Raw genomic sequence first — 19,259 nt, 5'->3', positions numbered from 1 at the left:
ACTCCCACTAAGCTTTATACAACCTATGAACTAGGACAATATATTTAGAGATTTAAGAGATTTCCAGTATTTATTCAAAACCTTTATATATGATTTACTGATGCCTATAAAAAGCTATACGTACAGATAAATAAATACCCCTGTGCTGTTACAATGTTTATTGCTCAAAATTTTATCAAGGAACTTATTGCAGAAAACACTTTTCAAAATACGAGCAGTTTCTTTTAATACTTAATTAACTAATTAGTCACTAATAACTTGCTCCACAATAATCAACTCAATGGCACTTACATTCAAGTCTGACTTATAAACACCTTAAGATACGAGTTTCTCATCATCCAATATATATTTGTAGTCGCAATTCAACTACTTTGTACTCAATCAGTCAGTCATTAGTTGTAATAATTTGTTGACAAGTTTTCCGTAAGAACCGTTTCATTCTACTCTTAGATGGATACAAGCATTTAGGATAGAAATGACTAAAATATGATAAATGATTGAAGCATAAACCTGTTTCCTCTAGCTTATATGACAGTCAGTTATGTAACAACCCATTAACAGCTCATATAAACATGTATGTGCTTTGATTGGTTGAAAATTAGTTCACAAGGAGATTAATTTGAAGGGAAAATAAGTTGTTAGTTTTGTAATCGCTTGTTCACAATCAATAAAAAATTTTGCTATCACATCTTCAAAACTTGAAAATGTGAAAAATCACATCAGTGAAACTCTTTGCTATCACAACATCCTCAAGACTTTTGAAATAGCAAGGGGTTCTTCTTTCTGCTTCTCGGTTGAAACTTGCTTGATGTGTACTCTGGGGCATTATAGAGGAATGACAGTACATACAAGTAGATACCCCTCGGATCCTATTCCCAATGTGACAACATTCCTTGGGAGTTCAATGAGGAAAACAAGTCGTGAATAAACACGCGTCCAGGAAGTGACACAACTGATAAAAGTTCAGTGGCGACAAAATATTTTTGAAAGATTTTCCATATGCTAATCAGTAGAATTATTACGCAAACACTAGTGATGCCAAAAGGGTTACATATTGCACAGTTCAAATGATTGTTCATGATTAATCACCTTATAGATTTCTGTGAGGAAATTGTGATTAACTAGGATAACTTATCCACTGCTTGAATGGCAGCTTGTTGTTAGCCAACTTAGAGGGCCTTGTTTGTGGGGCAGAAGCATGACCATGAGCATCTACGTGAGAATATGTTTTCATACTCAACTAACCCTCATAACTCACCTGAGCTTCTATCGTTGATATGGGCACCTTTTAAAAGGTGATGCGTGATAGGTGATAGGTTATCCGATCTCTCTAGTTTTCACAATGAGTACAAATGAGGCTTTTGATGAGCAACTTTTCATTACCACCTACTAGAAGTATGGAAACTGCACTAATGCCTGGGAAGATATTTTATCTATTAAACAATATGCTTGCCATCCGGTTCTCTCTCGTTCCGCCGCCGTTTCTCTCCCTCTTTCATCTTGACAAATTATGGACTCTAGCTGATCTAATCCCTGTTTTTGCCATAGGCTTGTTTAGAGACTGTACCAGGAACTGCAATTGCTAATAATAATCATTTATTGATTCATAGTTATTTTGCCCAAACTCTACTGGCCAAAATACACATTTGCTAATTGGCCATTTGTCGAATTTAGAGCCCAAATTTGAAATAAGGAGTTTTGGTCGAAAGTTTAGGTTAATAGCTGAAAGCGCAAACCATTTAGTAGAAAGTAATAATACTTGAAAAAATATTATTAATTATTGTATAATATTAATATCACAATATTAGTATTATAAACTTTACTAGTAAAGACGGGTACTCTATGCATTGTGAAAGTAGTATCCACATTTGTAAACTAATACTTACAAGTTGAAATGTTTTATTTCAACTAATCACTAGTTATGTATGTAGGGCCTAAGCAATGTCTCAAAGATTGAGTATGGTGTCTGCTTAGCTTCTATGTAATCAGAGGCTGTTCTTGTTTTAAGAGGTAATTGAAGGTAATTGAGAGATGTGTAAGTTTTTAAGAGAAAATTCTGAGGTAATTGAACCACGGTTGGGTGTTCTAGACCACCAAACTACTAGAACGCTAAATCGCTAGACCGCCGGACCGCCGGACCGCCGGACCGCCGGACCGCCGGACCGCCGGACCGCCGGACCGCCGGACCGCCGGACCGCCGGACCGCCGGACCGCCGGACCGCCGGACCGCCGGACCGCCGGACCGCCGGACCGCCGGACCGCCGGACCGCCGGACCGCCGGACCGCCGGACCGCCGGACCGCCGGACCGCCGGACCGCCGGACCGCCGGACCGCCGGACCGCCGGACCGCCGGACCGCCGGACCGCCGGACCGCCGGACCGCCGGACCGCCGGACCGCCGGACCGCCGGACCGCCGGACCGCCGGACCGCCGGACCGCCGGACCGCCGGACCGCCGGACCGCCGGACCGCCGGACCGCCGGACCGCCGGACCGCCAGATCGTCAGACCGCTAAACCGCTAGACTACTAGACCACTAGAACTCTTGACTACTATACTACTAGACCCCTCGACCACTAGGGAATTGAACTTTAGGGAATTGAATTTTTAGGGAATAGAACGACAGGCTGGGTATTCTAGACCACCAAACTACTAGAATACTGGACCACCAAACTACGACTGCTCTTATCACTAGTACTGGTTGACTAGACCATCATAGTGACTACTCTGTCTCCGGTCGGTCTCCTGTCGGTCTCTAACCGATATCTAGTCTGTACTCACAGTGAGCCACTAAGCTTAGAAACTTTGAAAGAATAATTGTATGACTTGAGTCAGTTGTAGTTGAGTTGGTTGACTTGAGTTGAGTTGGTCAACTTGAGTCAGACTTGAGTCAGCCTCCTTACCAAACACAGAGCATTATCATCATTTTGATTATCAATTTATTCAGTTGAGTTTCAATTTTACAATATACCACAATACAATATATACAATATACAAGTTACACAGTAACTGTGACCTATTCAGTTAATAACTGTAACTTACTCAGTAACCTTGACTCATTCAGTTATTGGCTATAACTCACTAAGTGAGTTAACATAACTGTAAGTTAGATCTAATTTATAAATGTTTTAATGTTTTATTTACATCATGGATGTTAAAGTTGAAAGGGCGATAAAATAATGAAAAAATAATAAAATAACGTGCATTATTAAATTAAAATTATGCATGATAGCTTGCATAATTTTTTGGTTGTTCTCTCTTTTGGTGTAGCAGCACTGATCTGATGATAATAAATAATAACTTGTTTTCATTGTTTGTACCATTATTTGATACTCAGTACTGCCGGATCTTTTCCAGATTGATACAGGCTACGGTTGTTTTGGCTAGACAAATTTTTGAAGTCAATTATATCCTAAAGAAACAATACGTTGTCAGGCACGCTGCCTAAATTTGACAATCATAAAGCTGGTTCCTTGTATACTTTACTGATACCAGAACATAGTCAGTGTTAAAATAAATTTGTAACTTTAGTATTTTAAATACTGAAAAGATACAGGTACATCCTATACTGTATCGGCACCATATACGGGATACATGTATACACATGTATCCCGTATTGCATAACTGTTAAAAGCAACTTGAACACTACCTGGCAAAGCCATATATACTTGCCTACAAGTTCATGTGTTGTGCAGGCTGCGTGTCACAAACACATCGTAAAATGAATATTATATTAGTATTTAACCTTTTTAGCTGCAGTAGAAGGAAATCCAACTTTATTTGCAATTTGTTATGGAAGACAACTCCAAAAAAGATTCAATCATTAATCAGAAAATCAGTTCGACTTTAACAGTAAAATCCACTTATTTAACAATATTGCAGTGGTTAAATTTACAATTCGACTGCCAATATGACTGAATCGTCCCATTTTACAGTTTTGTGTGTGAGCCAATTAGACTTGAAAGCTGTCTGTCAACAATGTCAGTCATTCTGCCTAAACTTACCGTATCAGATGTTTGTAAGTTTTTAACCTGTTAACTGAATCTATATTCAACTTACTGTTAGTTTAGCTTCATAATATTGTGCTAGCTTTAACAGCTAAACATATGCTATGTTACAATTGCGTACTGTAAAGATACTTTACACACTTTTTATATGCATGCAACTTAATTTTTAAAATTCTTCGACATACGGGTTTAATAATATATACATATACAGCATATTGTGTGTTTCTTTGACTCAAGATTCAAGTCGCTGTGTAAAATTTGGTTTGTTGAAAGCTACCACAACTTTGCATCGGTATGTGCGTTTATTGGTTGCGCAGGCTATAAATAGTAAAACATTTTAGATAGAGTAATTTTAATGTTATGGCTGTATGTATACTTTTTAGGACTTGTAGCAAAATGATAGTGTTATAATACAAGTGTTATTTGTGTGTCAAACTGGTATAGTCCCATATACATGTACTTTCTAATCTTGTGAATTTATTCATCAGCGTGGCTGTAAATCATTTGCCTATGAGTACATGCAAACTCTACGTGTATGATTGTAACTACATAATTAATGCTCAAAAGAGTAATGGCTTGGCCTGGATCGCTATGGCCTGGATCCACTCCTAGATTGATACTATCGCTGTGCCCTGGATCCACTTGCGAATTTCTGTTTACTAATTAGAGAAACTCGGAATTACAGTGTTACAATTTTTTAAGTTTCGCTTTACAAAATCGCCAATCATACGAGCAAAAATACAAATTAATTTCTGATATGTTAATATTCGCCAGCTAATTACATGAAAAACTCCCACATTGATTATCAGTATATGTTTGAATTACCATAAACCTTTCACAATATATGCGATGAAACGATATGAGTTGTGAGGATATTTCGTAGCAGAGAATTACATCGCATAATATAATCGTTCTTACATAAGCCTTGTTGCTCTTCCATGCTACATACAGTATTATACATTTGTATTTGTTGAGTAGTTTGTTATGACATTGGTTTACATTGTAGCTTAGTATCCATTTCTTCTTTTCAAAAGAAGACAAAAAACAAACAGTGAGTAAACTGGTGGCTTATCAAGCGCTTAGTAAACATAAATAATGTAAATCTATAAAAACAGCTCACTTTGAATTAGAAGAGCAACAAGTAATGTGGTGCTAATATTCACCGTCAGCCTTCTATTTGCTACGTTCCTGTCGGGTGCGTGCACAGTTTTTTTATTCTTGTTGTATAATGCACTGTGTGGGATTTGAAAAATTGAAAAAAGTGGGTGCTGTGAGGATCCACATGAACAGTAGCATAACTAGTCATGGCACTGGACCCTGACTAGCAGTTAGTTAATTTATTTAGGCGAAAGAAACTGTTTGGTAGGTTCATTTGATTTCCTTTTATTAGTATGACAGCGGTTGGTGTAGACATGATGCATCAAAAGTGATGTAGAAACCTGGCTTTGTCTTGTTTTTATGAGAATGTTAGTGTAGCTGTGTATGCGTAACCAATAACTGTGTATAAATCATAGTCTTCATCTGCCGGAATTAGGCCTACATTTTGTCATAGGTTCCTTATCTATGGTTGCCAGACGAAGCGTATCAGATTATCCCTTTGAATCATCAACCATCATGGTGGACCATCAACCATTACACGGCTCAGGGCTTTCAGCAACTCTAATCAGCTGTATATGGGAACCATAAGTTTTCCTTTACTTATTTGTTTTTGTAGTCGCTGAGGATAGCGATATTCCTGAATGACATAACTCTGTAGCTCGGGTGAATCAGGATGTAGAAGCTGTTTTGGCTAACTAGACACGTAAACATCTCTCTTGAGATCCTTTGGCTGTGACAATTTTGAATATGTGATTATCATATTATTAGGCGCACGAGACTCATGCATATTTTGCCTCTCTCTGTTTATGTATTGGTGAAATATTCGTAAGCTACTTGTAGTGTGCTTGTGGTTGCTTCTGCAGCTCCGCAAGCGCTTAATAAGTGTGGGATCTTGCTCTGCCATCTGCTGAGCTTAATGAACTTAAGAACTTGAGCGCTTAAGAAGCTTAAGAACTTATTGTTCTTTATTAGGTATGTCTCCAGTTTTAGGATATATACTAACCTTTACAGTACAATTGATGTATTTCTAGCACTCGCGTAATTCATACAGCATCACATATAAACTAATTAGTATCGTGTATAAATCTCTGTTTACCTGAAAGGAGTAGCCTATATGAATATCTTACTCGTGTACTCATCTAAATCTGAAGCCTCGGTTCCATATACGCCGCAAGCACCGGCAACAGCACCGCAAAAGTATCAGCGGTTAAATGTGAACTTACGCAGTAGGTACCGCCGGTAAATGCCGGCAGTAAAACCAAGAGTTCAGAGCTCATAGTACTCCTACCCTCCTATATCATAGTAGTCCTACCCTTATATCTTATAGTACTCTACCCTCCTATCTCATAGTACTCATACCCTCCTATCTTATGGTACTCCAACCCTCCTATCTTATAGTACTCCTACCCTCCTATCTTATAGTACTCTACCCTCCTATCTTATAGTACTCCTACCCTCCTGTTTTATAGTACTCCTACCCGCCTATCTTATAGTACTCCTACCCTCCTATCTTATAGTACTTCTACCCTCTTTTCTCATAGTACTCATTCCCTCCTATCTTATAGTACTCCTACCCTCCTATCTTATAGTACTTCTACCCTCTTTTTTTTATAGTACTCATACCCTCCTATCTTATAGTACTCCTACCTTCCTGTCTTATAGTACTCCTACCCTCCTATCCTATAGTACTCATATCCTCCTATCTTATAGTACTCCTACCCTCCTGTCTTATAGTACTCCTACCCGCCTATCTTATAGTACTCCTACCCTCCTATCTTATAGTACTTCTACACTCCTATCTTATAGTACTCCTACCCTCCTATCTTATAGTACTCCTACCCTCCTATCTTATAGTACTCATACCCTCCTATCTTATAGTACTCCCACCCTCCTATTTTGTAGGAGTGGAAGGCGTTAGTGCTGATCCTAACAGTATACAGCGCATACTTGCATTACCCAATCCGACTAACAGAACACAACTATAGTCATCTCTTGCATCTGTCAATCAACTTGGAAAGCTTTCACCCAGATTAACCAAATGGATCCTTCCCTACAAGCATTACTTAGGAAGAACTCGCCATGGACATGGGACGTTGCGTAAAGACATGCTGAGGTAGATATCAAAGCAGAACTCTAATTCGGCACCATTTTTAGCTGGGTACAGTCCAACAAACCACACTAATGTCATGGATGATGCATCTAATGAAGGTGTAGGAGCCGTATTGTTCCAAATACAAGATGATAGCAGCCAAATCTAGAACTCTTACTGGCACATAGAAGAGTTGGTCGTCAATTGAAAAAGAAGCTCTAGGTATGGCATGGTATGCATAAAATTCGAAGTTTCGACATTCAACATCAACCACAAGACCTTGGTACTAGTATTCAACTCTATAGCCGTTAATGGTCTGATTAGGCGGATTCAGAAACAAAAGTTGAGAACTATGAAATATTCATTTACAGTGGAGCATATCCCAGGCAAAACCAACTACATAGCCTCAGTTTCAGTGATCCTATTCCTACAGTAGAGACTCATGATTGACCCTCAACTTCCCATTCATAATCTTGCTATCTTTGCATACTTTAGATAGTCCATGCTTCAGCCCCAGACAGCAAAACTGTCAGCACTCTGGACTGATGTATCTGACTTTTCACTTAGTGATTTATCCAAAGCTTCAAGTTTGAAGCTTTTTAATAATCCCACGACCAAACACGAGCGAAGCGATTGGTTTGGGAGATTTATGATAAGTGCACATGTGCACACAACTCCCGAAAAATCATCCCTTAACGGCCGTCACCAAACCCTTGTAACGAAATCTTATCAACAAATTTAACTATTTTTGTGTAAAGTCGTTTAAGTATAATAATGATACAAAACGCATATAAACCTATTTAAAAATGTTACCAAGCTTTTGAAAGGTTACCGCAAATTCCTAAAACTAACCCATCTGATCGGATTATACATAAATAGACAGATTTATTTGGCCGAAAATCGTTATTAAAACTTGCTAAGCCTCGCTTTTATCAAAGTTAAGACCGGAAATTAAAACGCCGAGCGACAGAGAATAGATCGATTAAGTCGTGCGAATTTCACGAAAAAAATAACATGCGCATTTCACCAGTCTATAGCATTGTCGAAGTGTCGTAGGTTTCTGTAATTAACGTAGAAGTACTGAAATCGTTTCATTTTTGCCGATTTCAAAGTAACTGACATTTTGGAAACTTTTGAGTAATTTGGTATTCTAACTGATGTCCAATGCAGTGTAAGTAAAAGAAATGACGATGATATTTTTTCTAACGGTTCTTATGAGATTATTACAATAATTAATTATAAGTTTGGATGACTACAGAACAATGACTACGTAGTACAGATTTTATAAAAAGCTATATAAATATCACAACTTCGTGATATTGTTAGCTATGACGTTTTGAAATGTAAACAAAATTGTGCATTAGTTATATATTATTACTAGAAATTCCACTGTCATACAGCCCACGACCAAAGAGATGGCCAGAGATACTGGCAAAAAAATAAAGGGTACTGATGGTTGAGAAATGCAATATTAGCAATCAAATGGCTCTGCAGTGCAATAGGATAACTGCAATGGTAGCTGTAATGTACTGGGTGTGGGTGTTATTATATACAACAATAAGCAATAATGAATGGAAAAGATGTTTATATTTTCCCCCTGCAATAGGAGAAATGCAATATTGGCCAATATTAGAAGTAAAATGCACTGATATTCTTAGAATAATCAATTTTATTAATATAGTAATAATAGAAAAACAATACACAATTTTGATTACATTTCAAAACGTAATAGGTAGCAATATCGAGAAGTGGTATTTATATAGGTTTTTAGAAAATTTATTTAAAAAGTGTTTGGTCATGACAAACAACAACAATGAAAGGAAAATATTACACGTTTATATCTCTCCCTTGCAATAGGAGAAATGCAATGTTGGCCAATATTATAAGTAAAATGCACTGATATTAAAATAACCAATATTGTTAATATAGTAATACAGCAATAATAGAAAACCTATGAGCGTTCATGCGTCTCGAAGATTTCTGCAAACTGCAGCAAAATAAAAGCTGTTATTAAAGTGTTATAAAGCTGTAGGCCTAATTTACTGTAATGTATGTAATTCAACAACAATAAAGAAATATGTTTATTATAACTCTGAAATGCAAAACTAGAAGTAAAATGGCAAGCTACTGTGTACTATACACAGTTTGAAAGTTGGTTGCGTTGAATGTAGAATGGTTTTGATAAGCGATCTTTAACAGAAATTCTAGAATTCTAGAAATTCCACTGTCATACAGCCCACGACCAAAGTGATATTGGAAAAAAGAAAGGGTACTGATGGTTGAGAAATGCAATATTAGCAGTCAAATAGGATAACTGCAATGGTAGCTGTAATGTACTGGGTGTTATTATATACAACAAATAGTAATAATGAAAGGAAAAGATTATATGTTTATATCTCTCCTCCTGCAAAAAAAGAAATGCAATATTGGCCAATATTAGAAGTAAAATGCATTGATATTATTAGAATAACCAATATTATTTATATAGTAATAATAAAAAACCAATGCACAATTTTGTTTACATTTCAAAACGGCATAGATAACAATATCACGAAGTTGTGATATTTATATAGATTTTTAGAAAATCTGTACTACGTAGTCATTGTCCTGTAGTCATCCAAACTTATAATTAATTATTGCAATAATCTCATTAGAACCGTTAGAAAAAATATCATCGTCATGCCTTTACTTACACTGCGTTAGATTTTTAGAAAGTCTGTACTACGTAGTCATTGTTCTGTAGTCGTCCAAACTTATAGTTAGTTATTGTAATAAGAAACGTTAAAAAATATCATCGTCATTTGCTTGCCTTTACTTATACTGCGTTGGACATCAGTTAGAATGGGAAAGTATTTAAATGTGTTGGCAAATGAAAATGAAAAAATTGAAATCAGCAAAAATGAAACGATTTCTGTACTCCTATGTTAATGGCCAAAACCTTCGGCAATTCGACAATGCTATAGACTGGTGAAAAGTGCATGTTATTTTTTCGTGAAATGCGCAAGACATCTCCATACTTCATCGTTCTATTATCTGTCCCTCGGCGTTTTAATTTCCGGTCTTAACTTTTATTAAACCAAGCTTTTCAAGCGTTTTGTGGCGATTTTCGTTGAAATTAATCTGTCTATTTGTGTATAATCCGATCGGATGGGTAAGTTTTAAGATATTATCATAGGTTTACAAAGACTTGGTAACATATTTAAATAGTTTTAAATGTGTTTTGTATCGTTATTATACTTTAACGACTTTAAATTCCGATGCTTAAATTTTTTGATGAAATTTCTTGACGAGGGTTCGTCTCATTTTTGATTAATAATTTTCGTAAGTTGTGTGCGCATGCATTTATCATAAAACTCCCACACTTCCGCTCCGCTCGTGTGGTCGTGGGACTATATTAATAATATTGGTTATTCTAATAATATCAGTGCATTTTACTTCTAATATTGGTCAATATTGCATTTCTCCTATTGCAGAGGGAGAGATAAAAACATATAATATTTTCCTTTCATTATTGCTATTTGTTGTATACAATAACACCCACATCCAGTACATTACAGCTACCATTGCAGTTATCCTATTGCACTGCAGTGCCATTTGACTGCTAATATTGCATTTCTCAACCATCAGTACCCTTTCTTTTTTCCAATATCACTTTGGTCATGGGCTGTATGACAGTGGAATTTCTAGTGCTATAATATTTTTTATTTTCAGTAGGATTTCATCATTCGGCTTCCCGTGGTTAGTAATAATACTTCTGAGATATGTATGTGCGTGTGTCTGGTGTATGCACACCTGCGGTATATCTAAATAGTGTATAATGCGTAGTGTGTGTATAGTTGTATTTGTATGTGTTTTATATCATCACGGATAACGTGTAGAGAAAAAATGCAAAAATATTTGAAAACTTGTGTTAATCATGATGTAGCAGTGTAGCTATATGTCAGCAGACATAAACATTTGTTATTTTATGTTTTGCTGTTTATCTAGTTAGTACATAGAGTTGGCCATGTTCCAAAAGTCTTGCATAAAATACACTTCAATCTCAGCAAGCAGTCATCAGCTATAACATCGTCAAGCTGTTCCTGAGTGTAAGTAATTTTGTTGACCTTTGACCTTGGGCAGCATGAAGGTTAAGAAGCTTATAAATAGTTTTTGATCCATTTGAATAGTTTGTCTCATCAACTTTAGTTTAAATTATAAAACTTAAAGTTTGCAAGTAAGAGAAGTAAGTAAGAGAACTTTAGTAAATGTTTTACTAAAACTAAAAAAAATGGTTGCAATGAGAGGAGCCAGATGGTTTGTCAAAACTCATGCATAGAACTTCTTCCTGTGATATTCAAATAATTTGATCTATCTGATACATTGCTGCGTTACCTTATGCTACAGGTGGTAACTGAGTTGCGGGTGATTAAACATAACATACATTAATTTTAGAACATTTCTAGGCAAAAACGGGAAGCGTTTGGCGTATAAAGGTATTGCATTGTTTCAGTGGCTGTCAACTGATGGTGATAGCATATGCTTGGTAGACACCTCTTAGAAACCTAGGGGAGTTACAAAGGCACTCTGTTGCCTTAAGGTTGGTTTTGAAACTGAATTGTTTTACATCAGTGAGGTCTTTGTTTATAAGGCTTTACTTTTAGAATCAGGATTAGCAGCTCTGCTCACAAACACCTTCCGTACTTCATGAAACCTTCTCTGAATATTCAAGGTGTCTTTGTAAAATAAGTCTATGAATAGCAGAAAAAAATCAGTCCTATAACAACCCCTTTCTCTATAGTAACTCGAATAAATAGTTAAACTGTGATTAATCCATTTATTATATATATTTTTTGTTTATTCTATTTATTGGATTAAGCAATTCTATGATTGATGGCTACACGATTACGACCATGATAAAATTGTGAGTAGTAGATTAAGACTCTAAATTCATACTTTAAAAATAAAAAAATAAAAGTATCAAAATGTTGACAGAAAATAAGTAATATGTCATTCTAAAAGGAATCTTTTATTTTAGTCAATCAAATATACTAGACTGTTTAAACGATATACACTTGAAGCATATAGCTAGTGCATTGATATTATCGAGTGAGACTATAGACATCTGGTGACAATGCACTACTGTTGCAAATATAGTACGAGGAAATAGACAAAGAAGAGGGAGTATATTCCAGTTGCGATTATTCCAACGGTGATGCCAACTACATTCAGCACCCCGGATATGTAGGAAGCTTTAGCTGCTCTGGCATGATCACCTGCAATTATATGGGTAGGAAGCTTTAGCTGCTCTGGCATGATCACCTGCAATTATATATGTAGGAAGCTTTAGCTGCTCTGGCATGATCACCTGCAATTATATGTGTAGGAAGCTTTAGCTGCTCTGGCTGATCACCTGCAATTATATATGTAGGAAGCTTTAGCTGCTCTGGCATGATCCCCTGCAATTATATATGTAGGAAGCTTTAGCTGCTCTGGTATGATCACCTGCAATTATATATGTAGGAAGCTTTAGCTGCTCTGGCATGATCACCTGCAATTATATATGTAGGAAGCTTTAGCTGCTCTGGCATGATCACCCGCAATTATATGTGTATAGGAAGCTTTAGCTGCTCTGGCATGATCACCTGCAATTATATATGTAGGAAGCTTTAGCTGCTCTGGCATGATCACCTGCAATTATTCATTAATGAGAGAAGCAGTTGACTTGCAATGTTTACGCAGAATAGAAAATCAGGTAGTACCTCTGATGGAATGTAAATCGCAAGTCATTTTATTGAAAAGATCAGTTATTCAAAAGATCAGTTATTGAAGAGATCAATTATTGATGAGATCAGTTATTGTAGAGATCAGTTGTTGTAGAGATCATTTGTTGTAGAGATCAGTTATTGAAGTAGAAAGAATATAAACTTATAGTAGTTTGTAGCTCTAAAGAGTAAAGTTATAGTAGGAATAAACGGAATACTTTTTAAATTCCTGGTATCACACTCCCTTTTTCCCGTGCAACAATTCTTGTCTTTAACAGAACAATCTTGTTTCTGATACTAGAATCCTTTTTCCCAACACCCCAATCCTTTTCCTGACACCACAATCCCTTCCCTGACACCACAATCCCTTCCCTGACAGTACAATCCCTTCCCTGACACTAAAATCGTTTCCCTGACACCACGATCTCTTCCCTGACAGTACAATCCTTTCCCTGATACTAAAATCACTTCCCTGACACCACAATCCCTTCCCTGACACCACAATCCCTTCCCTGACAGTACAATCCTTTCCCTGACACTAAAATCATTTCCCTGACACCACGATCTCTTCCCTGACAGTACAATCCCTTCCCTGATACTAAAATCACTTCCCTGACACCACAATCCCTTCCCTGACACCACAACCCATTCCCTGACACCACAAACCCTTCCGTGACACTACAATCTTATTCCTGACTCTAGAACCCCTTATCTAGACTTATACTATTCACAGACCCGAGGGTTTGCTAGCCTGGCTAATGATGCATTTGACAGACACTTTGATAGTATCTACACTAGATTTCGCATACCAACACTTGCTTGGAAACGTTTTGCATTACTCGTGTTACCATAGATAATTATGCCAGTGAACATACCTGTCCTATATCAGCATTACTTTGTTACCATATTTATTCGTTTGATGACATAACGATGCAATATCTAAACTGTTCCTTTTTCTTTAAACACGAATGTTGCTCGGAGTTGGCCCGCTTTTTCACATTAAATAAGCTGTGCGTAACGCATAAAGTTCTAGCCTTCCGCTCTTATAACCCCTTCCTTGTTTCTCTCACAACACACCAAGATCAAAAGTAGTCCATTGGGAAAAGGTGTATTAATGTTTTATCGCTAGTTTCTTTTTTCATACGCATCCGAGTTCAGCGAGATTAGTGTCCGTTGTGAACACAGGGGATGGTAGTTTAGAGGACATAAGGGATCGAGTTGCACATACGAGCCCTCTGAACACCAACCCCTTCTTTAGTAATTTGGGTGTCATTTCATAAACTAATGCACTTTTTATAAGCAACATTTTTTGCAGCTTCTTTAGGAAATTATGTGAATGCATTTCTTTGGCTACCGCATGAAACATCGTTCAGGAAACTGGGAGTATTGCAAGGAAAAGGGAGTGTTCACATTAAAATGGCAAAGATTTATTCTGGTGGAAACAAAACAACATATTATGCGTTTACAAATGGAACTCAATGAAATTGGTTTGGCACTGCAAGAAAATGAAAAAGTTTTAATTTTAACCAAATTTAGCAATTTCAATGCAGGAAGTCTACATTTATAAGTAGGCAGTGCCATGCAAGCTTGCGCAGTTTTCAATTCTGATAGATACCTTGTTCAAAGGGTAAACATGAAAAGAGATTTGCTAAAAGCTATTCACGCAAGAATTCTTTAATGTCACAGAATCATCTGCATGAAACGCATGCATCCAGCGGATGGTGTTTAAGAGGCTGGTTCTCAAAAATCAGACAGAGCTTTGGAAGCCGAATTTTTTTGGCGATTTGGGGAAGGCATGGAGCATATGATTGCAAAATTTAGACGAAATTGGCCAAAAAATTCGAAAATGTGGAAACGCATAGTGTTTACGCAAACTAACACACGCACGCACGTGTATGCATACAAATATATATAGACATTAGCATAAATATTGGGGCATATGAACACACGCACGCACATGTATGCATACAAATAAATATAGACATTAGTATAGATGTTGGGCATATGAACACACACATGCACATGTATGCATACAAATATATATAGACATTAGTATAGATATTGGGGCATATGAACACATGCATGCACATGTATGCATACAAATAAATATAGACATTAGTATAGATATTGGGCATATGAACGCACACACGCACATGTATGCATACAAATATATATAGACATTAGTATACATACTGGGGCATATGAACACATGCACACACATGTATGCATGCAAATATATATAGACATTAGTATACATATTGGGGCATATGAATACACGCACACACATGTATGCATACAAATAAATATAGACATTAGTATACATATTGGGGCATATGAACACATGCACGCATATGTATGCATACAAATATATATAGACATTAGTATAGATATTGGGGCATTTGAACACATGCATGCACATGTATGCATACAAATATATATAGACATTAGTATAGATATTGGGGCATATGAACACACGCACGCACATGTATGCATACAAATATATAGGCACTAGTATTGATATTGGGGCATATGAACACACGCATGCAAATGTATGCATACAAATATATATATATATAGACTTTAGTTTAGATATTGGGGCATATATAAATAGTACACAGTCACTTTGTAGTATTCGGGCTAAGATGGGCGCAGAGGCACAATGCTTTGGTGCACTTTCACCAGTCTACCCAGTATGAAAAACTCCATTTATGGAGTTTTTCATACTGGGTTTTTCATACTGAGTTTTTCATCTATATTAGATTGTGTTGTCATTGATTATAATTCCGTAAAAGATATGTTAAACATATTCTTACACTTCAATAGAATATCTCTATCATTGATATTCCTGAGATGCTGCTATAAAGTTTTAAAATCATATGATTCTCGCCATAGCTAGTGTAGTATGTATGTACGTATGTACGTACATACGTATGTATGTACATACATATGTACATATGTATGTATGTACCTACGTATGTGCATATGTATGTACATATGTACAGTATGTACGTATGTGTGTACGTACACACGCATGTATGTACGTACCTATACATATGTATATATGTACATTTGTATGTATGTATGTACATAAGTATGTACGTACCTACATACTTATGTACATACATACATGTATGTACGTATATGTGCATGTATGTCCTAGCTAGTCGCTAGTTACTACATGTATGCAATTTTAAAATTTGCCTCGACAGATATGTATATTGAGGTATATTAAGCTTAGAGAATAGGTATTTGTATTTATCATGTTTTACTAAACTCTATGAATGACCGTAACCTTTGGTTGGTAGTCGTGAATTTGTTTGACCAGAGCTTCTTTTAAAATGGGTGTGGGTTATCAAATCTATCACAGTTTGGAAGTCCAAAGGCTTGCTAATAAGTTTCAAGGGTTTGTAAAATGAGTCTTGTTGTCTACTCTGCTAGCTAGCTGTCATATCGTCAAAGCACTCACGCTATGACATTTGGCAGACACCTGGATGTTGTCCAACACGATTTCAATAAATGGCATAACTGTATCAAACTTGAAACCAAGAGTCTCATATCATCAATCAGCGACTTTCAATTCATTGCCTCTTTCACTATTAGTTATTCTTTGCTGAGCAATACGCAAGTAGTAAGACAAAACTACAGAAAAGGTGGTTAGACAGTGCTAGCTCATGAGTTGATGAAACAATGATAGAAGCACCTTTTAAATTAGTTTATTTTCTAATTCTAAAATTTCTAATTGAATGAATGTCAATTATATTTTACCTGTTATTATATTTAAGGTTGAAAATATCAAATATTATTATAAAATCTTAAAAGGCAAACTACTTCTGGTGTTGGCCACTAGTCTAGCTGGTGTCAGACCGATCGTGCCAAGAATTTGCTTTTGGTTGGGTGACACACAAAGGCAAGTGCTGTCTGGTGTCCTGAAAGATTTTATATTCCAGAGCTATAGAGTCAACATACTCCTTCCTTTTGTAGATCTCTTAATTGTGAAATTGGATGTAATGTTTACTGGTTAGCAAGTTTCAAAGATGTTCACCAGCATTTAAATAAATTGTGAGAAACTCTGTTCTATACAAGAAGCTGCCTACTTTATGTACTTTTAATGGTTAAACAATGCTAGCAATTTTCATCAAACTAATTCCTCTTATGAACATCAAAATGTTGCTAGGAAAATCAGATTCGTTTTAGTAATCTAGTTTTGGATAGCAGATAAACTTTTATTGCACAATAGTTATTTTTCTTGATTTCAACTGTTTTATTTTATTTTAAGATGATAATTTAATATAGCTTCTAATTGTTCATTCAAGAGTTGTTCATGCCTTGTCTTTTTCTAAAAACACCTCAGGAATCTTTTCGGCAGCAACCAGTCTTGAAAATAATCTGCCTAAAGAATCTCTTGAGTTTTTCGAAATTGGGAGACACTCGCTGGCAAATGTCAAGCAGAAGTTAAACAAAGGAATGAACTGACTCATAAAGATGCTTTATCACACACATCAGCTTTGGTTCCATGTGAATCGGATATTTGTCCTACTTTGAATGTGTTGCTATGAATTTTGGCAACTTTCTCAGTAACAACATGTGAGTGTGAGCACTCTTTCAGTTATTTAAAGAGACTCAATATCTATTTAAGAGTGGCACAATCAAATGAGAGGCTTGATTCTTTAGCTCTTATCAGCAACTATTGCAGTATTAATAGACTGTGATGTCAACAACTTGATAGACATTTTTGCTAAACAGCATCCAAAACAGATGGAGCTTTCCAGCACTCCGCTGCAGTTATGTATAGGACAACTCTACTCTTTTGTATGAATGCTGATTGGCTAATAGAAATGTGTAAATAGGAGTTCATCATATTAGGATGATTAATACAAAGATGATTTGTTGCCTTCTACGATCTAATGAGATAGTGTTTATAGATTTTTGCTGCGTGTTCAATGGAAGGGTTGCCATACCCCCTCTCCCTCGTGTCTCTTTTAACCCTAAACTAAATAAGAGCTACCTTTTTATGAAGTCTGAGCGACTACTAAAGCATCAACTAGCTCAGTCGTCCCTATAGAGAGACATCATAACTTGAATAAGACCTCACCTTCTCGAATGGCTGCTTTCACTTGCGATGATAACACTATCGCTGGTACACCAAGGCAGAAACAGCAGCAAATGGTTGTGAAGATGGAGAGTATTAAGAAGTCGTTCGGAGGATGAGCGGGTTGCTGTTGTACAGTTGCTGGATAAACCACCTGGTAGACAGGGTTGACTGGTACTACCATCGGGTCAAGATATTCCTGAGATGTTGGCTGCTGCTGGTATCCTGTTACCACTGGTTTTTGTGGATGCAGCTGTCGTGAGCCTGCTAGCGGTACATTTTTGTTAAGATATATTGAGGCTGCATAATTTGTTGAAGTAAATGGTAAAGCTTTTTTCTACACAGCTTGATCTCAAGAGTCATGAACAGAATAATGTCAATATGATAAGCATTGGTAAGTTATGAACCAAAAACTTTGTTAAGTGATCATCTGGATACATGCCTGTTGATGATGTGTGATATCATACAGTTGTTTATTGCAATTTGTATAATTCAATACACTTCCATGTTTCGAATATTGGTTCTTACTGCTTCCTGTCAAACATAAAACTGCTAAAATCTAAAAAGATTTTACCTTTTGGAAAAAGGAATGGAATGAAAAAAACAATGGATTTTCCAAGATTTATTTTTCAAAAAATGGATACAATGAAAGATTGATGGATGAGCTAGAATTCAGTTTGCGGACATAAAAACCAGAGTTACAATTTCTACCGTGATCATTGACCGCTTTTATCAGTTTACTATAATAAAATTATGTTTAACATAATTTCAAAATAAAGACATAAAAAGAATAAAACTTTAAAATACAATTAAGCTCAACTAACAGTTACTAACATTGTAAACCGATATCGGTGGCCAACCAAAGTAGGTTAATAAACGGGGGGGGGGGGGGGTCATTAGATCATGAACCCAAATTGGTTTTGACATGACGTCAACTAGAGTTTGTGAATTCTACTAACTTCTTTGATGGTCTAAAAACCAGCCTGCAAATATTTATTTAAAAGAATACCAGCTTCTACTAATAGTATCTATGAAGCATGGAAGCCAAGAGAGTTTAATCAGAAAACTATGATTTACACCATAATTGACTGTTGATATGCTTGAATATTTTGTGCTTACCTGATTGACTCATATTTCAGCTTTCATCAGAAACTCAGTGTCAGGAGTCTAGCTGAGCTAATGTATAGATAGCCCACTTATAGAAGAACTCATGCAGTTCAGCTGTAAAAACTCAA

The 19,259-nt window shown here is 36.4% G+C and overlaps 1 protein-coding gene across 3 annotated transcripts; it reads right to left on the bottom strand.

Moving 5' to 3' along the window:
* Window positions 1-11,987: 11,987 nt before the first annotated feature.
* LOC137394643 (proline rich transmembrane protein 1B-like) lies at window positions 11,988-19,234 on the bottom strand. 3 transcript variants are annotated; one of them, XM_068081397.1, is made up of 3 exons: window positions 19,144-19,234; window positions 18,028-18,288; window positions 11,988-12,446 (listed from the first exon to the last, which is right to left on the bottom strand). In XM_068081397.1, exons 1-3 carry the CDS (start codon window positions 19,154-19,156, stop codon window positions 12,310-12,312), a joined length of 411 nt encoding a protein of 136 aa, XP_067937498.1. In that variant the 5' UTR covers window positions 19,157-19,234; the 3' UTR covers window positions 11,988-12,309. The 3 variants fall into 3 exon arrangements, with proteins under 3 accessions (XP_067937498.1, XP_067937497.1, XP_067937499.1); XM_068081396.1 differs by having other exon boundaries at window positions 18,028-18,291; window positions 19,144-19,173; XM_068081398.1 differs by having other exon boundaries at window positions 12,303-12,492; window positions 18,028-18,291; window positions 19,144-19,173.
* Window positions 19,235-19,259: the final 25 nt, after the last annotated feature.

Source organism: Watersipora subatra, chromosome 4 (assembly GCF_963576615.1).
Source record: "Watersipora subatra chromosome 4, tzWatSuba1.1, whole genome shotgun sequence".
NCBI lineage: Eukaryota > Metazoa > Bryozoa > Gymnolaemata > Cheilostomatida > Watersiporidae > Watersipora > Watersipora subatra.
This window is presented reverse-complemented; position numbering and strand designations above follow the sequence as displayed.

Excerpts from the sequence above, each read along its gene's own strand:
- LOC137394643 (XM_068081396.1), bottom strand. Across the intron at positions 12,447-18,027 it reads GAAAGCAGCCATTCGAGAAG|GTGATCATGCCAGAGCAGCT; the intron begins GTGAGGTCTTAT and ends ATATAATTGCAG.